General features: G+C 45.7%; 1 protein-coding gene across 2 annotated transcripts in view; it reads left to right on the top strand.

The window, feature by feature from the left end:
• Positions 1-21,974, top strand: part of LOC125333020 (vascular endothelial growth factor receptor kdr-like) — a 120,780-nt gene extending 98,806 nt beyond the window's left edge. For both annotated transcript variants that reach the window (XM_048318486.1, XM_048318485.1), the window contains exons 25-30: positions 4,118-4,217; positions 4,755-4,860; positions 5,970-6,094; positions 6,330-6,408; positions 9,015-9,109; positions 16,950-21,974. In XM_048318486.1, coding sequence (XP_048174443.1) covers positions 4,118-4,217; positions 4,755-4,860; positions 5,970-6,094; positions 6,330-6,408; positions 9,015-9,109; positions 16,950-17,154 — 710 coding nt within the window. In that variant the 3' untranslated portion in view covers positions 17,155-21,974. The remainder of the gene's footprint in view (positions 1-4,117; positions 4,218-4,754; positions 4,861-5,969; positions 6,095-6,329; positions 6,409-9,014; positions 9,110-16,949) is intronic.
• The last annotated feature ends 569 nt before the right edge of the window (positions 21,975-22,543 follow it).

The raw sequence follows: 22,543 nt of genomic DNA, 5'->3' as shown, positions 1-22,543 counted from the left end.
CTGCTGGCAGCCCATGGAACACGAGCCCACACGATGTTTTATCCCAGCTTGATCATCCACCCCACAAAATCCGAGATTTTCTAGGTAAGAAAAAATCTACTGGCAGCAGCTGCTGTTGGGTTGGTACAAGAACCAGTGCTGGGCTGAGCCTAAACCCTTTTGGCAGCAGACCAAAGGTAGAACATGGGCTTTTGTGGCTGCATCATTTGCAAGCCACAACATTTCTAAAAGAGTAATAATGATGTTCTTTATGTACTCGAGATTTCATCCCAGGGTGCTGTTAGAAATCTCAGCCTCCCTGAGCTCTGGTTACTGTCCAGCAGATAAAGCTGTGAGACTTAGACAAGCAGCCCTACAGACACTTGGACTTTGCTGCTCTCAGATTCTCCTTGCAGAGTGGCAAGATTTGTTTTCCTGAGGGAATTTAGGAATGTCAGCTCTTGCTTTTTAATCAGCATTTGCAGACAAAAGAAAACAAGAAGCATTGTCAACTTAAGATGCTGGATTTTAAAGCAAACTCTAATCTCCTTCTATCTTTAGTTCATGGATCGGTTGAAATTAATGATTGGGCTCAAGATGCCAAGTGAAAATGCAAAGTCTGGAACTGTTTCTATCCTAATCTTTATTTAGGGCTGGCTGCAAAATCATAACCTGCTCTCAGTCCAAGTCTTTGATGTGGACTTTTCCCTAGTCCACATCTGCACACCAAGCAGAAAGTTCACACTCGAGTGGTTGAAACAAGTGGCAGCTCCTGTTTCCCCTGGGGCTCAGCCCTGTTTATTTAGGGTGACACCTCCGTGGCTCTGTTACAGCATCATCTGCTGCAGGTTTAGAAGCACCACAGAAAGTCACAGCTCCAGAAGCACCAGGAATGCCCCAGTTTCCCCAGATTATTCAGGAAGAGGCTTTAGCATCAGCATCTAGAGACACACTCGGGGGGACAGGCTCTCCACTGGGAGCAAGGGAATGGAATGCTGATAAATCCAAGGGGCACTGCAGGAACAAACTGGGTATCATTCCCAAAGGTCCTGACAGAGTTTAACAGATGGCCTTTAGTACTGAACACAAATACAAATTAAAATCCAGTCACTAAAATTAATCTCTATTTTAATCTGTTTCTAAAAAACATTTTATCTGACTTCTTTTATCCCCTTTTTTAATGGAAGTGTTTGCTTGGCACTGTCCCCTTCTGAGTTTAGACTCTCCCAAATCGCTGCAGGGGCTGCCACCCGTGCAGCAGCCTCTGCCTGGGTGTGACGTAGATCACAAACTGCTTTTTCAATCGGTGGCACGGGCTCAAAATCAGTCATTTTCTCTGAGAGGGTTTTTCATCCAGCTCATCCAGGCATGCCTGTGGTTTGGCACTGCTCACATCTGCAGCTCAAACGATAAATATTTAATTAAGGATTTGTGTCACTGATTGAATTCTCTCATATAAAAGTTTCACAGATCATTGAGAGCCACGGGATGGAAGTTATTTGTTGTTGCCACAGGGTGTGTTTTGGCTCCCATTTACAGCTGCTGTTCTCACTGGGTCCCACAGACTGAGCACCCTCTAAAAAATGGAAAAATACTGATTAGGAAAATGCAGAGTTTAGTTTGGGTCCTTGCGGGGTCAGAAGCTGAGTGAAGGACAATAGGCTGCCTGCAGAAAGGCTGGCAGCCTGGATCTGCTTTGGTGATACACAGGGAGATCAGGACTTGAGGGAATATTAATTTCCATCTGGGGCTGAGTTTGCAATGAGCTTTAAATTATTCAAATGGGGTCAGTGCACCTCGTGTCAGGTAGTGCCAGCAGCACATCCTGAAATCACTTCTGGTACAGAATGTCGGTGTCTCCTGGAATTTCAATGTGCACTGTTCCAAAAGCAATCAGAGATAATTATGTAAACAAGCAGGGCCTGGTAGTAACATCAGCATCTCATTATCCCACTAAAATTAAACCAAGATCAAAAGAGGGCTCCCATATCCAATGCATGCCACATCTTTGAGCGTTTTGGAGGAGATTTCCCCTAAGGAGAACATCATGTGTAGGCCTTACACCATATGTTCCAGCCTACGCTTCTCCTAAGCTGTCTCAGCATTCCAAACCCAAGTTGTTAGACTTATCCCATAGTCTGGATAAAGACAGTGCTGGGTGGAAGTGGGAAAGGGAGAGTTCCTTGCTTTTATGATCTGAGCTGCCTCCAGCTGGTAGGAGGCCAGCACCAGCCAAAATATAAACTACCAAAAGATCCTGCAATCCAAAATGAATCATAGAATCGTGGAATGTTAAGGAGTTGGAATGGACCTTGAAGATCATCTAGTCCAAATCTCTTCTGCCGTGGGCACTAAATGAGGTTGCTCAAGGCTTTATCCAATGTGGTTTTGCCAGGGTTGGGGCATCCACAACCTCCCTGGGCAACTCGTGCCAGGGCCTCGCCACCCCACAGTAAAATATTTCATGCTAATATTTAACTGAAGTGTCCCTTCTTCCAGTTTGTCCCATTACTCCTTGTCCTATCACTGTTACTCTTTGCCTTCCCTGTATTTGCTCTCACCAACACCCTGCAGTTGATCTGATCTGTAATGTCACCAAAGAGAGAGACCTCAGCTTGCGAGATCAAGTGGAATTCTCCATCCGTGAGATGAGCAGTTAATTACCAGGTTATTCTGAGCACAGTGACAGGCCAAAGGCAAGACTGGGAAAGAAATTCCAGGTATAAAGTAGAAATGATGGTACTGCCTATCTCCAGCTTCCACAGCTCCAGGGAACACTGTCAGTCCTGTGCTCTGGGACTTGCACATCCAGGGAATTCAGATGTGCTGTGGATAAGCATCCCTGGGCTCTGGATGGCCTGGAGCCCATTTTGTGCTGAGATGCCCTCTCAGGCAGTGCTGGGATCTTGGCTCCCAGGTTCACAGAGTAGAATAATTCTGGAAGCAGCCACATTTTGGCCCCCTCTTCACTGCTTTATCCAAAAGATTTCTGCTGTTCTTGTTGTGCCCCCAAGTGCACAGCACATGATGGTGTTCCCAAATGGGGGGAAAAATTGCAGGAAATAAGCAGGATTGTTACAGACAGTAAATCATACACAGATTCCTCGAGGGCTGGATACAGATTCCGTTCAATCCCCTATGTTAAAACTTGATTAAATTGTTTCCAAATTCATCATCCAGCCTCTGGGATGACAAAATGTCCAAGACAAGGGTTGTGCTGCACAGGAAGCCTTTGCTTAGGAGGGAGGGAGGGAGGGAAGTTAGAAGTTTTAGTTTTATCCACAGTAGGTTCAGTAACATTTCAAACTTCAGCTCAGACTTCTCCTGAATTTTACCTGTGAGCTCTGCATTACTCAGATGCCAGAGCACTCTCCCAAACTTTTGTGGGAGTTAACACAAAGCTCCCAGCCCTTCACAGCCTTCAACCTCTGCAAAACAATTCCAGTTGCCACAATCTGTCCTCCCAGGGTTCAGCCAACACTTGAGTGGCACTCAAGGTAAACAGCATTGAACGCACAGTCAGGAAAGAAAACAAGGCTGAAAAGCTGGAAGGTCACTGTCAAGGGAGTTTTCCCTGTAGGAATGGATAATGCCTATTCAGTAGTTGGTTGCAATTCCACACCTGGGGTTGAACCGAGGTTCTGATGGTCCTTGGCAGGAGTGCCCACAGCCTCCTCTGCACTTGCTCACAGGGGTTCGAAGGCAATGAAGGATGAGCAGGGATTACTCACTCCATGTGTATCCCCTTAGTGCAGGATACTGGCAGGGTAACAGTTTGGAAAGCACCAAGTAACCCATTGAATGAGCTGGAACTTTTCTACCACTGACCAAGAGATACTTTAAAGTCTTAAACTAATAAAGTTCATTTCTCCTCTGCCCTGTTTTACCTTGGAGTGGTCCTGATTGTATCCCAAATGCAGAGGAGACAGCGTGACTGAAATCTCTAAAGACACAGTGAGTCTGTAACAGGTTTCCAAACAAAAAATGTGAACTGTGAGTGACTGCAACTCCTTCTTCTCTCGAGCTCCTGTTACTGCCAGACTCTGGGAAACCTCGAATGCTCAGCAGAGATCACCAGTTCCCTAGGCTGGGGAACAGGGACTGTGCCCTGCTGAAGCCCTCTCATTTCTCCCACCAGGTGCCTCTCCGTACCCTGGAGTGCAGATAGATGAGGATTTCTGCCGGCGGCTCAAGGAAGGGACTCGGATGAGATCTCCAGAGTATTCCACTCCTGAAGTGTAAGAGCTGCTGGCTTGTGTTGGGAGCTGATACATCTCACAAAAGAGATTGTGTTTAAGTGGGGAGGGGGAAGGAGACCACAGCTGTGTATTTTATTTTCAGTAAAGCTGTGGTTGGGTATATTTTGGGTGTCTGACAGCACAGACTAATGCTAAGGACAGCCCAAGCCAGCCTGACCTTTGCCAACAACAAGATGATCAGATGCCCCATGTCAGTGGTAGTTCATGGAGCTCAGACTTCAGATTCTGTGACAGAAACCCAGTATCCATAACCAGGACTTATGTCAGCAATATCAGCAGGGCCCAGCAGCCAGACTCTGAGTTAGGTGAAAACCAAAAGCCTGCAGGCTCAGCTGAGGCAGCAATATGGAAGCAAAAAGCATCCCACATGGAAACTAAAAGAGAATTTCAGCATGTGGAGATCTGAACTGGTCTTAATCCAAAGACTGACCAAACCAAGCAGCAGTGGAATGAAACAGTTTGGAAGAGAAGCTCCTGTCCTTTCCCGTCCCTAATCCCTGGGTTTTTTTTCTCCAGCTACCAGACAATGCTGGATTGCTGGCATGGAGTCCCCACGGAGAGGCCAACTTTCACCGAGCTTGTGGAGCGCCTGGGGGATCTTCTTCAGGCCAACGTGCAGCAGGTACAGCAGGGCCAGCCTGTCTTTAATAAATGCAGTGGACACGTGTGAGCATGTGCAGGGGTGAAGGTTATTGAGCACTAATGAGAGATTTCACTTCCTACCAGAGCTCACAAGGAAAATGCCTGCTGGGATGAGTAATGACAGTGTTAACTACTCAAATGTTAATTTTACTTCTGATTTTCTCCACCTCCTTTGTCTCTCATTTTCCAAGTTTATGTTCACCAGTGCTCTTAGGAGCTTTACAGTTATGCAGCTTAAAGCACAGAAATTCTATCTTATCATTATTAATTTCATAATAGTTAAACCAGTTGTTTTCTTCTTCAGTAAGAACAACCAGACCAGTTATGCAATTGTCAATTTAATTGAAGAAGAAATTAAACACTCTCCTCCAGCTCCTTCCTGTTTGTAAACAAATTTAGTGGAGCTCAGTTGAAGAGGGCCCAGTCTGCAATATGAAGAGCTTGTGAGTTTGATTCTATAACCAAAGTAAATTAAGGAGACATAAAAATCATGATAAGGGAATAGGGCACTTAACTGCTTCTCAAAATTAAAAACAAACAAAAAAAAAGAAGCACAGGGAAATTTGGACAAATAGTTTCAGGAGCTAAAGGCAGAGTCATTCCTGAGGATTGCTGCAGGGGGGTAATGACAATGCAGAGCTCATTACCATGTGCAGCATCAATTCCTGGGAAGGACAAGAAATTAAATCCTTTCAGGCTCCCATTTTAAGGTCTGGCTCTTCCCAAGCCCCTGAAGTTGAACAAAACCAAGCAGTCTGTACATGGGCAATTGCTTCTGACCAGGAGTGGAAGATCTGAGGCCATGTTCAGCCACCCCACATCACAGGGTTCCCAAAGTGCCCCAGTTTCCTACCAAAGCCTCCTGCACAGTAATTCTTGGATGAAGTGTGAATTCTGACTTCCATGACTTCTACAGGGTGTGAGGAACATCATAATCACCTTGAACAAGCATCACAGAGTTAAGTTGAAACACAATCTAGTCCGTGCTCGGCACAAAGCTCTGTAGGATACAATAACCTCTCACATTTCAGATGCAGCACAAAATGAACTTCAGCAGCTCTGTGCTCTTTTCTGTTACTCATTTCATAGGATGGCAAAGACTATATTCCACTGAACATCACCTTGTGTCCAGACGGAGAATCCAACTGCAAAACCTGCCCTGTGGAAGAAAACCTGAACAACGGAGTGAATCGCTGGAGTGCAGTGGAAACTGGGTGAGAAAAACAGATACAGGGGTGGGGCAGCAAGAAACATTTCACTGTCTGGTGGCCTCTCTTAATATGGCTGGTGAAAGAATCAGACAAATTTATCACGGTGTTGGTTAAGATACAAGAGGTGAAAAACGAGCTGTGGTCCAGGAAACTGGGCTGTGTGAGGATGTAACTGAGCTACAGCTGGTGCAGCATCTGCCTGGGTTTTATGCTGACCCCTCAACTTCCCTGCTTTCAGCAACAACAGCAAGAAGAGACCCCTGAGTGTGAAGACATTTGATGAGGTGCCGGTGGAAAAGGAGAAAGTGATGCATGAGGTAAGTGAGGTGACTGCATCCTTCCCCAGCAGGTTCACAGATCACTCGTCACCAGTGCCAGAAACACTCATTAGAGCTTTTGAAATCTGTTTGGTAGCAGAGAGCTTTAAATCAGACAGGAGATTTGGTCCTGGCATCTCACACCTGGGGCTGTGTGACAACAAAGAAGGACCTGCATTTCTCTTAACAAATAATTTAAAGAGAAGCTCACGTGTGATTGCCCTGGCTTTGATCAGGCTAAAGGGCTTTATATTACATATTTCAAGATATTTTTGCACCACAAGAAAGTGACAGCTCATTGAAATGAAGCTCTTTGAGGGAAATGTGTCCAGAACACCTTCTGGCTGGCTGACAGTCACTCACTTGGTGGGGGTGAAGGTGTTCAGTTCTGGGTAGACAAGACCAAGATTCAAGCTCCTGGTCTTGATTCACACAAATTACTTTAACCTTGGATTTTCCTCACTGCAAGTGAATTTATTTATTGCTAGTTTAATGCCATTGCAGGGTGGGAGAGTGTTAAAGGGTTTAATTTCCCTCCAGGGGAAAACAAAGGCTTGTTTTGTTACAGAATGAAGGCTCTGCATGTTGGCTTCCACTGAAATTATGGGTTGGGTTTTCTTATTTAAAAAAATCTGCAAGAATCTCCTGAATTCCCTCCGTGGTTCAGGCAGCCCCTCGCTGCAGCTCCATGTGCTGTCCCCACCTGCTGCCTCAATGGCACCTTCTGTGCCCCTAAGGAGGGACCTTTGCAATGCACAAATGCTCCAGGGGGATCAAAATTTAGGGAAGAAGCCTGAATCCCTCAGGAATCCTCCTGACACAGGAGGAGAAGCCTCAGTTGGTGAGGAGAAGCTGAAAGAAAGGCTCCAGCTGAGAGTCCCTCTTGGACAGAGCCATTCCTCAGAGCAGCTCCCTTGGGAAAGCTCAAGTCTCCAGCTCCAGCTTGTCCTGGAAATACTTCATGTCCTTGACAAACACAGCCTCATTTCTCATTTGTTCTCTGCTGAGCACAAACTGAGGCCCATTATTGCCTCGCATTTTGCCAGATGGAATTTCTGCCTCTTTATCAGTGCATCTCAGGGATTAGAAGGCTTAGAAGTTTCCCTGGTTCCTGCATCTTCCCTCTTGCAGGATAAAATCTGTCCCTGTGAATCACACAAAGACGTTTGCTAGATCAATCCAGTCTCAGTAAGAGATTATTGCTGCCAGCACGAGCATTACCTGCCTAAGTGCTCCCTGTTCGTGGCATTTTCAAATAAGCCTGTACATGAGGGGGGGAAAAGTTTCCCAGAAGGGTGATAATACCTCAAGAAATCAGAAATAAACGTGATGTTTCAACAAGGATCTTTTAAAGCAAAATCAGTGTGTGATCTGCTTTTGGACAAAGTAAGTGCACTTGGGTTATTGAAGTTTTTCTTAATTATCCACCCTGAATAGTCATTAGGTCATTATTTCAAAGAGCTGCCTGGAGCTCTCCAAGTGCTCCACCACATCTTCCTGCCATTGTGCAATTATCTGCCATCTCTGTGGAGATTCTTTTACCAGAGAGGTGTAAGCAAAATGCAGAGCAGCCCTCAGATAAACTGTTCCTAGACCGAGTGTTTAAAAAGGAAACAGTCAAGATAAATTCCAGAGACAAGCTGGGTTTTACTGAGGGTTTGACAGACCTCATTAATTCAGGATTTTGCTTTATACTTTATAAACTCGTTTATAAACTGACCTTATTAACAACTGATAGATGACCAGAGCATGTATGAAAAGGCTTTTGCTTGTTATTTATTGTTTGATGAGATTATTTTTTATATCTTGATCAGTTTGACTGGTAAAATAAGACTAAGTAGAGTTTCATTTCTATGTTGGCTTTTGCTGTCTTGGTTCTGACAAATGCATAGATGTGTAACTTTCCAGCATTACAAAATATTTCAAATGCAAAGAAAGCCCCAGACCATTTAATATTAGTAAATTACTTCAAATGAGGACAGTGATGTCTGTGTATGTGTATAAACTCAGCACAAAGTTTAACTGCAGCCTCAAGACTCAGCTTTAAGTGCAGCACAAGCACAACCCCAACTTTAATCAAGACAGTTTTGTTGGACAGCTCATTAAAAAATCCATACAGGCCAGGGCCATCTGTCTTTGCAAAGCACTTGCATTTACAAAATGCTGCTGAACTTCCACTTCCTTCAAACCCCAGTGTTTCCTTTTGTGTATTTCCAGCAGGTATTCAGGGAGCTTTTCCTCGGAGGAGCCCAGCCAGAATGATTCGATATATTCTTTATGAATCTCAGTCTATTCATATCTCAGCTATCCTACGAACATGGTGCCCATATGTCACGCTTAATATCAGTTTCAAATTTGAAAATGTCAAATTATTTTTTGATATGTTCATTTTAAGGGTGCTCTTTGGAAATGCAGATCCAAAACCTTAATGCCATAAAAACAAGGGAAACATTCCCAGGCTCCAGAGCAGCATTATCAGGAACACTTGGATAAAAATTGGTAACACAGGCCTTGATAAGAGCATATCCTGAAGGATTGAGAGCTCCTACACCAGTCCCAGCACAGGTTCCAGATATCCCTGATGTTCCCTCCCTTTTGCTCCTCAGGAGTCAGACAGTGGGATGGTGCTGACGTCGGATGAGATTAAAAGCCCCAAGAGGTTGGAAATCCGTTCCTGGCCCTATGGGATCATGGCTCTGGCGTGAGTACTTTGGGGGATTTCTTTTTCAGACAGTTCTTCCATTCAGAGGAATGCTTTTGAAATTTGCAATTTTGTTTCTGATGCCAAAAGGAAACCTCTGGATATCCAGGCAAGCTGAGAGGAGAGGAACTCTGAATTTCAGCCCCATAACCAGAAGAGCTTGGCTAATGTGTTTTAAGATCAAGGGGCAGCAGATTCTGCAAATGGAGAGTGATAGGAGGAAAAAATGAGACTATACAGGTCTAGTTTAGCTGTTTGTTCACTGCCTCCCCAGTGTTCTCTCTTAGTGATGGAGTGAAGTTTGAAGAACTTGATTTATTAACCCAAAAGCTGACTGTAATCATACCAGTGTGTATATTTAACTCAGACAGAAGGAATGGCACCTTTGCAGCTGGGATGTGAGTAGAGTTGAAAGGCTTGTGCATAATGAAGAGCAGCCCAAGCTCTGCAAAGCAGTGCCTGTACCAGAACCCTGCCTGCTACATTTGCTTTATCATCACTCTGAGACAGTCCTGCAGAGAATTCCCTAAATCCCACCACCTCCATGATCCTGGGGTTGTATTGTTCACATCTGGTTTACAAACAGAGGCTGGGATGGGGTTTGCTGGTTTTTTATCCATTCATAGTACAATACAGAAGATTAAAAGCAGATTTTTAGCTTTTTGCTCACAGTTCTTTGTATTTCAGTAACAACCACACAGGCAGAGAGGTGACCCAGTAGTGAAAAAGGCCTTCTCCACCTTCCTAACAACAGTAACCCCTTTCACAGATTCAGATGTCAACATGCAGAATTTCAAAGAATAGCTGCCCAAAATATTAAAAAAGAAATTATTCTGTAGCAACAAATTCCTTGTCTATTCAGTTAATTAAGCTAATTACTGACTTGCCTAGGGTTTCCTCAGAAGTCTGCTGAGATTTGCATGAGTTTTCTCTACACTGACGAACTCCATGACCTTTCCCAGCAGAGCAGCTGCTTGTTCTACAGCAAGTCAGCCTTTTTCTGCATTCGAGAGAAATGAGGGATGAGAGGAAGCCTGGTGCCCTTCTGGATATTGTGGGAGAGCTCCCAGGAGAGGGCATGGTCAGAGTGTGGCAGTGTTTTGGAGGGGTTGACTCTCACTCAGAGAGAAAAGTAGGTGGAAGGGGTTTGCCTTGTCTTTTCAGGTCTCAAAAGCCACAATTTCCCTGAAGGCAGGGGAGGAGGAAAAGGGAGAAGGTTTCATAAGGAAAGGTGGGCGACACTAAGAGGAGCACTGGAAAGCGATGGACTGTGCTGGATAGGGGTGAGGCCTCAGGAATGGTGCTGCCCAGCAGTATTTTCCTGGTAGGGCTGGACCTGGTGGGATTAGCAGAGATCCCAATCCAGCTCCATGTTTTTATCCCCTGCACACATCCAGAGCATTCCTGCCAGCACAATCCATTGCTATGGAGACCAAATGGCACCAGCTCTAAAAACAGGAGCTCAAATGGCAGGAGCTGCATTTCTGTGCTGCTTTACCTGGGCTGATTCACCTCTTTCCTGCATGATGTCACATTGACACAAATCCAACACGCACACTGCAGCCTCCCTGGTGGGATTTATCCCTCTGAGGATGTCTGTCACTCACCCCTGACAGCTTTTCTCTATTGCACTTCTTCTGTTCGGATAAAGAGTTGGCAGAGGAAGGTTCCCTCTCTGCCCCTTCTAGACTTTCTCCTGAAAATCTGAAAAGTCAGCATCCAGCCAGATGTAGAAACACAAAAGTTCCATAACAGCCTGTTCTTTAGAGACTTCCAGGAAAACCCTCTGAACTGCTATCAGGCCCACTGGGAGTGAATGTGAGGCTCTGTGGGGGTCACTGAATCCCTGCCTGACCCCACCATCTGGGCTCTCCCCACTTCCAGTCAACACTTCCAGAGAGATTCCATCCAGCATGAGATTCCTGAGCCTTTCTGTGCCAGGCAGACCCTGACAGACCATCCCAGCAGAGCCTGCAACAAGCTGTGCTCATTGTCTCCTGGTTCGCAGGCCCTGGCTCCCATGGCACGGACAGAGGTGTGGTTTTCCTTGGCCACATCCTTCCCTGAATGTTTGGAGTCCAGCTGAGGAAGCTTTTTTGTCAACTGCCTTTTTTTTGGAATCTTGCAGATCCTCACAGGCACAAAGAGCAGCTTTAACAGTGCAGGGCACCCCAAAGCCCTCTCGTTTGAGGACAGGACACCGCTGGGTGCTCCTGCACTGATAAGTGGACAAACAAGGCTCCAAGGCCTGTGGAATAATCTAGAGAGGTCAGAAGGGAGTGTGGGTTTAACAGGGAAGATGAAGTCACCCTTGTTAATTGTGTATCTCTCTCTATCAAAAACATTTACCCTGGATCCTTTTCAAAGTCTTTCTTTCCTAAAACAAAACTGTTCAAAGGCTTACCATGTTTTCTAAACCAGGGTGGCTGCATTTATTATTTTTGCCAAAATCTCACTGTTTATTTATCCTGCATTCATTCCTCTGTTGAGTTTAAAATTTGCCAACAGCACACACCATGGAGTGTCAGTGTCAAGAGTTTAGTGAGGATGAATCTGATACTCTGGGCCTGGGCTCACTGTTAGGCTGGACTGAGCAGGTCTGAGCATTCCCTGCTGCTAAAATAGAGCAGGAAAGTTCTGAGCATTTTCTGCTGCTGAAGTAGAAAGTCACAGCAGCAGCTGCAGTGAGAGATGGAAAGATAGACTGGGATAACAACACTGGAATCAGCATTCAGGGAAGCACAGGGAGCACAGAGGGATTTAATGATGGGATGACTCTGGTGTCAGGTTCCATCTCACAATATTATCAGGCTACTGCCAAGCACTGCTTTAAAATTCTCCCAGAGACTCTATAATCAAGTTATTGTTTAAGATGACAAAAGGTTTGATATCTGCTCAGTTGTCCTCCCCCAGCCCTTCCTCTTCTCCCCCCAAATCCAATTATCCTCTGTTGCTCAGAAATCCCTGATCTGGTTCTGGCCCAGGCCCACAAGATCAGCTGAGGCTCAGCTGATCCGCTCTGGGCTCTGGATGCTGCATCCACATCCCATCACTGAGGGCTCTGCCTTTGCCAAAGCCAAGCTGGGCCTAAGGCAAGTCAGGAATACTGAAATGCTGGATTTTGCTCGGAACAGAAGGCAGACATGTCCAAACACAAAGTGCACAAAAGAAATACAGCCAGGATTGGGCTGGAATCCTTTTGCACCTTCTCAGAGAAATGAGGCATGGAAACATGTTTGCTCCAGGGCAGAATGGAGTTCAGAAGATAATAAATACATTTATTGTTGTGTCATGCAGCACCTTGCACTATGACCTGATCTGAGCTCTCCAAACTAGAATTTGGAATGAGTAGCTACTCAGGAGTTATGTAAACCACTTTTTTTTCAAGGATTTTTTTCAAGGATTATGCTCTGTGCTTACAGTAGCAAGGACCAGAAGGGAATTGTGAGAGCCAGTGGATTTGACTGCAGTGTTTTCCATCCCACTGCTTTTGGACAGGCACAGCTGAGCAGCCTGGTCACAAATGTGAGGGGACATGAGGGTGGCTTTGGCTTGGGCAAACTTTGTTACCTGCAATTTGTGTTTAAAAGTGGTTCCAAACAATGAACCCCTGAGCCCAACCCCTCGAGTTCTCCTTGCCAGCAGACTGCTGATGCACTGGGACTGCCAGAGGGGAACCCAGGACGAAATTCCTACTGCACAGCACTCAGTTTAAAATGTATTAAAGCAAACTGTGAATCAGTCATTGCTACCAGAAGGAAAAAAATAACCCTTTTATTTCTTTAATTGCAGAAAAATTAAAATAAAAAAAAATAACCACTCTTACTCTGAGCCTCATTAAACACCTTTGAAAGCTCCTACAAAGCCCTGAAGCTCCTACATGTTATTAGGAGATGTAGTCATGAGACAAACTGCCCTACTTGGCAGCAATCAGCCCAATTTCTCATCTTTCCCTAAACACAGCTTCTGAACACGGCCAGGTTTCCTACATGGACAGAAAAGTCTATTAGTTTTTCCCACTCAGGGCAAAATACTTGGGTTTCTAATTGCAGAGCAGTAGGAGCTGCTCTGGAGTGAGTGCTGCACTTGGGGCTGGAATCCCTCCCTGCTCAGGGTGATTTTCCTGCAGCCATCCCTCTTTCTCCACACTCCTCTTCAAGTCATTGACACCAAAATTGAGATTAACAGAAACTGGCTCCCTCTCACATAAAATAAACAGCTCCACTAATGGTTTCCCAGCTCTTTGATGATTTCAGTATTTTTCTACCTCCAAAATCTCTGGTTTGTGCAGTAGGAGGAAAAAGCCTCAGTAGGTCGCTCAGGGCTTCAAGCTACTGCAGGATTTCCTCTGTGGTATCTTCTAAACAACTTTGGCACCTTCAGAAAACTAAAAAGTTTGTGGAAGATTACTTAATATTCAGGCTGGGTCCCTAGACAGGACACTTTGTGCAAGGACAAATGAGTTCTCAGGGTGGTCACTGCAAAATGGGACAATTTGGGGTCCGTGGGCAGCTGAATTCCAGCTGAATGTTGTGGAATTCCCACCTCAATCCTCAGTGCTGTGCTGTGGTGGCAGCACTGACAAGGGAGCCTGGGCTGGGACTGTCCCAGCTCGGAGCAGATTTATCCCCACTGAGCATCTCTGATGGGCTCCCACAGCACTGGGGGGTCAGGCAGAGGCAAAGCAGTGAGGAAACACCTCGTGGGCAGCACAGTGCCAGCCCAGGAGAGGCACTGAAGCCAGGAATGCCAGCTTTTAATGAAATGGTTTAATTATATAAGCATTAGTAACTTGTGGAGCTGCAGAACTGTGATTAATCAAATCTAACCCCTCCAGTCAGAGAGTGTTTATTGGGGGGCTCAGGGAGAAGGTCTCTGCCTTACACAGGGCAGTCCAAGTGGCCTGGGCCATAAAGGGGCTTTTGGTGTGCCCTGGAGCCCCAAGCACCATGTCCCAGGCAAGGCTGAGCTCTGAGGGGCTGAGGCAGCTTCTGAGATGCCAAGGGCAGGTGAAAAAGGGGTGCTGCAGCCTCATCCCCTGGAGCAGCATCTGCACATGCAGAGCAGAGCCAATGTCAGTGGCAGAACCATGAAAGGGAAAAATGCAAAGCCCCTTGGAGAGCTTTCATTAGGAAATGCCTTTCGATTAAAGGAGTAGCACTGGAAGTTAATTGCATTTTGGTCTGCCATTAGATAGCAAATGACACAACTTCCTTCGGACCTAATTCATCAGCTTTCTGTGCTTGGAGCAGATAGGAGATGGCAGCATTTAGGAGTCCTTCAAAGCCCAGCCTGATTTCGGCAACAGGCGGAGTTATTCCCAGATATCCGATCTCCTGACCCACGGGGCAGGAACCCAACAGGAACACTTGCTGGGAGTCTGCAGGGGGCTGAAAATTTCCCGTTGTGTGGCCAAACCAAACCGTAATAACTCAGAGACATGCAGATTTGGGGCCAAGTTCAACAGATACTTTCAAGCTTCTCCCTGTCTGCAGTGACAACTTTAATACCTGGCAAATTGGAAGCTGGAGCATCCACGGAATTGTCTGACACGAGTCAATGGAAGTGAGCAACAAAAAGAGAATTCCATAAATAAACAGTGAGGCAAAGCTGTGGTTCCTTTGCTCATGTCAGGGAAGAGTTTGTCTGCAGATGAGCTGTGTGTGTAGAGAAGGGACAGCTGCCAAATGTCCAGGATACATAAGGAGTTTCCACTCTTGCTTCTCTCTGGACGATGAGGAAAAGCTTAGTTGTGAAAGCAGAGGGCGCTACATTTTTTGTTGAAGTTCTCAGGGTTACTATTTATTTTAGGATTTCTGCTCTGCTGCTGCACAGGTTTGGTTCCAATGCCTTGTGCAGGTCTGAAAGCACAGGAACAGCAGCTTTGCTCTATAAACTGCAGAAATCATAGAACCCAATCTCATTCTAGACATGCAAGACATGGTGGCTTGGCTCTTAAAGCTCAGGTTCACTTCCCAAAGCTGGAGATGCAAACCTGCCATGGAAAGCCAGCCCAGCACACTAAAATCCCACCTAAAATCAGACAGCCCATGTCCCACTGCAGCTGAGCAGAGCTGCAGCTGTGTGTTATGGCTGAATTTGGCTGCACAAGAGCTTCGTGACTGATGTACAGAACATCACCACACATTCCCCCACAGCAGAGAACTGCAGGGGTAGATATTTCACAGATGGAGCCTACAGGCTGTTCCTGTGGCTGTGCAAAGAGCAGAAACCAGTGGCTACTCCAGCCAGTGCTCTGAACACCTGGGATCTTCCCAGAGCCAGAAAAAATCCTGATTTTCTTTTTTTTTTTCTAATATAGTGACACTGGTTCTGTCAGCCAGTGACAATACCTGCAGCTTGTGGGAAACCTGACGCTTTTGACAGGTTCCAGATTCAGAGGCAAGGGAGCACAACTTGTAAAGTCCCAGCAGCAGAACCCAGCAGGGCAGATTTACCCTTTCCATCTGAAAGGAGCTGTGTGACCATCCAGCCTGCTCTCTGCTATACCACCACAAAACAAGACACACACAGAGCTCCTGTCCTGGATCTGCTATTTTCCTATTCATGGCTTTGCCTCCCCTCCCTCCAGTTGCTGTGTCTGGCTCCTGGCTGTTGGTTTGTTCCCTGGAGCAGGAACTGGCTCTGCCTTCTTCCTAAAGCACCCCAGTGAGCCCATGAGCAGCTGCTGGGGGCTGCAGCAGTGCCAGTAAAATGAGTGTCATGAATTCTACAATTATTTGATGAACTGTTGACTATTCAGATTTGGTTTAGGGTCATTAAAACGTAACTTTATACTCCTTTAAACACACATGAAATACACACACGAAGTGCTTGGGCACTGCCTGGTTTTTAATTCTCCCAGGCACATTCAAGTCATTCTGAACTGACACTTGAGCAGTGCTGGGATAAGTCTGTGACTGAGGTTCCTTCCCAAGAGCTGCAGTTAAAGGCTCCTGAGCGAAGTGCAGCAGCTCAAAAGCCATTCTCACACTGGGATCCTGTTGAGAATCACCCCTCAATTATCCAGGCCTCTGCCAATGAATTGCTCAGATGGCAGAAACCAAGGTTGACAGAACATTATTTTTAAGGCAGCCTATGACAGAAAGAACCTTTTTAGTTCTCCACAACCCTTGTGCTGTTCCTCAAAGTCACCTTGTGATACAAATCTTCTCAGGGTTCTCCTGCTTTTAACCCTGAGACTGCTCCATGTGATGGAAGTTGCTCTGCCCCATGCCTCCATCACCTGGAACAAGGGAAGACAGGAGATAAAAGCAACAGCAATGCTGCAACCACTGCCCTTCACCAGCCCCTGGCTCAGAAATGTTAAAGGGCTGGGGAGTATAAAAGGGATTTTGCCCTGCACTGCCTGAGCATGTTCAATGCACACTCTTGCTTTCAGTATCGGTTTAAATTAGAGTCTGTCAGAGATTATTCAGTATTTCATCCCTTATTATGCTTCAAGAAAAGTCATAGCCTTCAGTTCTGCTTTCAGAAAAGTCAAATTTTTACTGACCTGTGTCAGAACAATGAGGGAGGATATTACTGTATGTATAGGACAGGTGCCTTTACAAGTAAGAGATCTGTAGTGCACTGAAATGTGGTGAGCTGAAAGGACAGGGCAGCAGAGCTCCTGGAATTACTCCTAAATCCATTTTTAAAACATTGCGTTATTTAAAATATCTCTCTCAGTTCCTTCATCCAGTCAGTAAAATGTCACTGTCTTGCACAGTACCATAGAGGTAAATTGACATTTTTATATATTTACTTTTTAAAGACATAATTTTGCCCAATAATTACGGAGCCAGGGTGGATACATCCCAATGTTTGTTCCCAACAGGCGGAGAGCTGTGAGCAGGAGCAAGGAATCCATCCTATCTGACCACGAGACAGTCAAGTACCAGCCAGCAATGCAGGTGGAAGAGGACACCATGGACTTCCCCCTGGAAGACTCTGTCCTGCTCCCTATGGATCCCAACCTGGAATGCCACAGCCCTCCTCCGGATTACAACTCCGTCATCCACTACTCGGCCCCCCCAGTGTAACCAGTGCCCCCAGCACAGGTTGCACCTCAGCCTTGCCAGGTTCTCCTGTGCCTCCGGGGAGCCTGGGTAAAACAGAAGGGAATTCTGCCAGGATAATGCTTCACTTGTTTCTTCTGGCACATCTCGGATGTGATTAGAAACAATTTAAGGGCATCTTCTCTCTTCTCTTTAAAGGCCTATTGCAAGATCTGCAGTGAATTAATGACATTCTGTCTGTCAGAGTCACAGTAGGAGCTGTAACCCTGAACTGCTGCCACTCCTTGCCCCTGGCTGGGGCTGCTCATTGGCACTGGCAGATCCACAGGTTCCTGCATTCGCACTTCACTCCATCAGGGTCATGCCAAGCTGGTTGGGAACACAAGATTCAAGCTCCTGGCCCTGCACACATCCTGCAGGGACTGGTTAGGATATTTTGAAATCCAAGATATTTTGGTTGCAATTTGGATTTAATAATTTCCACTGCCCAGAGGATACACTCCTAAAGATGGTATGGCCCAAAGCAAGCTGGGAGTACCTGTGTGCCTGCTCTGTTGGGCCAGCAGGACACACAGTGTGGTTAAATCTGATCCCCTGGGCTTCCCCCTTGTTCAAACAGCAGTTTATTCAGCAGACATGCAATAGGGAACCTTGCTGGAGATGCATCTGTGATGGTTGCAAGACAAAATCACTGCCTTAAATAAGAACCTTCTTAACTCAAACAGAATTTCCCGGCTGACATGCACACGTTTGCTTAAATGTGCAGAAAACTCATTACCAGCATGAGAGTTACACAAAAACTCACACACACCCTTGAGGCACCAGCAAGGCAGCAGCATTTTTATGTTTCCTTTCTGCACACAGGCTATTTACTAAAGCAACACACAAAAAAAGCATTTCCTCTGGATTCTGTGGTGGGTGCCCAAGGGTTTGACCCTGGCGATACTGGCCCGTGCTAAGCAAGCCCATGTGACATGCATTTATCTCTGACTGTCTTGCCAAGGTACATACTGCTATCACATTCAAATCCCTTCCTGGGGTCAGGGTAATTCAAAGCTTTTGTTGCAGCAGGACTGAAAGGATCACAAATTCTCACATGTGAGAGATTCATGGGAAAGCTCTCCAGGCTGCAAGTAGAAAAAGCCAGGACGAGCAAGATGTTCATTGGCAGCGAGGGCTGTAACCTCCTGAGTTACAAACTGACCTATAAGTGGCTCCCTGTGCAGTTTCCTCCAAGCTCTGCACAGCCCTTCCCTTTCCTTCCTTGATTTGACTTCTTCAGCGGAAAAAGAATTTTTCTTCATGATTCAGACTAGAGGGGGATGAAATCCAACCCTTGCAAAATGATGATGTTACCTTGGCAAAGACAGCTGCACACCCTCGCAGCAGCGAAGGAAGCTTTTCTGGATGAGTGCTTGCAGTGGGCTACGCTGGAGGAATCACAAACAAGCCTCAGGTATTATCAAAGGGGAAAACAAATCTCCAAACCCCACACCACGTTAACTGTGAATGCTCAAGCATCTGAAGGATGGGTTCTGGGGAACTGCACTGCTCCTTCTCCTTGACTTCAAAGTCACTTATTAATCACCTGCAGTCCCTCCAGAGCCCCCTGCTCATAGTGCACCTGTAGATAGGTGTGGGCTGTAGTTGCTTTATGGTCATTTTGCACTGCTTTGTATTTTAGTACCTATGTATTAAGTAGAGCTGGTCATAGAAGAGAAGAAACTACTGGGAAAGAATTCTGATGAGCCCCAGAAAGCTCATTGGATCAGTTTTTCATCAAACACTTATTAGTTACCTATAGTTCTGATCAAGTAATCAATCAGTTCTTGTGGAAATAAATTATTGATGAGGCAAAGGAAAAGCAGGTGCAGACAGTGTGTGTGGCTCTGCTGTCGATGGCATCAGCTGGCTACTCAGTTGGCCTCAGTTTGTTACTGCACCTTGAGCTGGAGGGTGAGAAAAGGGCGCTGAAAAACCTTCACTTATGAACTTGGAAATGTAGGAACAAAACCTGCACGTGTGCTCTGTGCTTTGTGGAAGAATGGGGAACTCTGCTGGGTGAGCTGAGCACATGGCCTCCCCCTCTCTGAAGGATGAGCTGCAGGGGTTTCTCCGAGGAGCGCGTTTGGGGAGCAGAGCCCAGCGGACTGTGGGGAGCCAGGGCCCTTCTGGCTCTCAGTAACAAACATCAGCCTTTCTGTGCCACCTGAGGTGGTGAAACAGGGCACAGGCTCGAGATGTTTAAACCCCTGGTTGCACTGACAGCCCCCAAATCTGAGGGCTCCTCTGCAGTGGCAGAATCGAGAATGTCCTGAGCAGATCCGAGTGTCCAGCGATGGAAGGGACTGACTGATGTTTGGGCAGCTGTTTCCAATGTTTATTTTGAGTGGAAGATATTTTCCTCCTTATAGTAAATGTAACAAGCAAAAGTATTGCCTGAAAAGTATTATTGAACATATTTTCTATTTTATTTACTAATATTTTGTTTGTCCTTCTCTCGCCTCCCTTAATTTAATTATTGTTCTCTTCTTCCAACGATGTATATAGTGTACCCCCTAGCAACAAATATAGTGATTCATTTATATGGTCAAATTTGTAACATTTTAGTCTAAAGAGAAAGAGATACCCACATGTAACAGAGTTAAGTATTGTACTAAACATTTCACTAATGCTTGCAGGCCAGGCTCCAGTTTACAGTGCCCCACTAGTGCCACGGCACAGCAGCTCTCTTGGCTGTGTCTCTCTGCCTCTCAATTACTCTCCTCGTTATTTAGTTTCAGTTAGGAAACAGGAATCTGGAAGAATTTGGCAGGTTTATCTCGTTCCTGGAAGTGTCACCATGTGCAGCTCATGTTAAAGGTGAGGGATTTCCACTGCCTGGGTTTTAATTGGAGGCTGGTGGATTGGCTAGAGGATCAGAAGGGGTAAACTGTTTAAATGATGTGATGTTTATTATTTTTTCAGACGTCTCAGGGATTCTTACTCAACTCCTGTCTGCCAGCTGCTTTCTCTAACCTGAGCTCAGTGGGATCTGTATTAACATGAACCTTCGTTTCCTTTGTTTGGTGCTCCCTCCTACTGGTTTTGTGCTCTTGGAAGCCCAGAGAATCGGGGCAGAGGAGCTCAGAGCTCTCCATGGAATTGTGTTGCCTCCTCTCCATCACCTCCCACTTAGGTGTCCAAGTGCCTTCACCTGCATGTCCAGGCTGGTGTTTGTAACAATCTCCTGTCTCCTATTTTCTCTGCTTTTCATCTGTTTCTTGATATTTGCCCTCCCAGGCCCTTTGGATTGCTTTGCTCTGCCTTTTCCTTAAGATCAGGTGTAGGATGGTTTGACTGCTGTTTAACCTGTGCTTGCAGGGGCTGAACTAGATAACCTAAAGCGTTTTTCACATTCAGTACTCACTATATAGCCATGGAAAACTAGTTTATATTAGTTTGTCTGGAAGTCTCTTTGTGTCCTTCCCTGAACAGGAGAAGCTTTTTAATCTACTGATTTTTCAATATTGGTGTCTGGAGCAAAATGAAGGCTGGTGACTGTGTGAATCTGATCTTTCCCAGCGTCCCTTCCTCAAACAATGAGGTTTCTGCAAGGTTCTCCCAAGTTATCCTCACAAGAAGGGGGTTCCAGGCAGGATGCTGAGCCCACAGTATCCTCTTGGGATATCAAGGAATTCAGATAAAACTCAAAGTCTGAGTAACGGTGTTAAACAAACCCCTGACTGCTGCAGGTGAACACATTTAGGGCTCCTGCAGACCCCAGCTGCTCTGCTTGACATCCACTGACACAAACCCTCTCTCCAGTCACCTGCTTGGCAAATGCCCAGGATAGCCCAGAGTATCCAGGTGTTTCTCTCATTGGATTTGCTCTCCTGTACACTGCAGGTGTACTGGAACTGGCCAGGCAACCACTTGTGATTTATCTCCTCACTGATCCTTCACATCCTGTCTCACTTTGCAGATTCCATCTGGCCTCTCCCAGCTCTGGGGATGTGGGCTGGGCTCCAGGATCCCTAAATCCCACCAGCACCAACTGGGCACACCAGGAGCTGTTTGCAAGCAAATAGCTACAGGGCAAGATAAGCGTTATCAGGTTTCCCTGAATGCAGGAGTTGCTCAGGATCAGTATCATACTCACAGATCAGCCTGGAGTTTTTTCTTATCATACAGTAAATAAAAACCACAAAAGGCAGCAATAATTCTTTTCTCCTTCCCTGAAAATGCAATGGCCAAATGCTGGGATCCATTTTCCTGGGTTTTTGCTACATCACAAAAGAACAGAAAGAATTTTGCCAAAGTCATGGCACCAGCACCATCTTGCACAAGTAAAATTCAGGGAGGAGTTTGGGATTTGACCCTCTCAGGAGTCAGGCAGTGTACAGGGGACTGTGGAAGTGTTGTGCCCAAGCACTGGGTGGTTTGTTTGACATTGTTATTTCCATATTTTGTGAATATAGAATGGGAAGCTTGGCCTGAGTCAGTTGGGACCACAAGGGTTACAGGGAGACCAGTGTGGGATGCACTGAGCAGCATCCTGTTCTCCTGGTAGTACTCAATTCATTTTTCCTTAGACCTTGAGTTGTCAAAGCAGCCACTGAAAACTGGGAAAAAACCAGTAACTTGGGACCTACAGAAATAAACTAAGGAAAACTGGGAAAAGCCAGGAACTTGGGACTTACAGAAATAAACCAAGAGCCATGTTCAAACCACCAAGGAATGTTTGTCTGCCATGTTCCTGTCTGTCTGAAGAATGTATGCACTGAAAACAATGCTTTCTTATGTAGTCAAAAATTGTACTGTATCTATTAACCAAAAAAATAAAAAGATTCTATATTTATACAGCCCAGGGCTCCTTTGTGTCATCTCTTGGTTTGAAAAGCATTGTCCTTGGAGCAGAATAAAAATAAATAATGCAACAGTTTTGAGAGATTTTTACAAGGCATAGATCTCATCCAAATTTCTACAGGGGGTTCCAAAGTCAGGACAGAGGCTGCCACGCTCTCCCTGCTCAGAGGGAACTGCCCACTGCGTTTGCTTAAAAGATTCACAGACCTCCAAAAAAAATGGGCAATTTGCTGGAGAAATGCACCAAACCAGCTGCTGCCAAGAACAGCCCATGGAGCACAGACATTGTGTCTGGTTACTTCTAAAATATCTCAATAAATGGGACTGAGAGAAAAGAGAGAATCACAATTCTGCCTTCTAAGGACAGCCCATGGTCACCAAAGCGTGGAAGTACAGAAGTCTGTGAAGATAATCTGCAGAGCATGAGGGCATTTGGGACTTGTTCAGCCTCAAAATTCCAGAAATTGTGTTGGATTTGGCTTGCCATACTATTCTAAAAAGAACACAATTAAATAAATACTACCCAATATGTTACTGAATTCTCTTTAGAATAAACTCTGCGCTG

Source organism: Corvus hawaiiensis, chromosome 14 (assembly GCF_020740725.1).
Source record: "Corvus hawaiiensis isolate bCorHaw1 chromosome 14, bCorHaw1.pri.cur, whole genome shotgun sequence".
NCBI lineage: Eukaryota > Metazoa > Chordata > Aves > Passeriformes > Corvidae > Corvus > Corvus hawaiiensis.
This window is presented reverse-complemented; position numbering and strand designations above follow the sequence as displayed.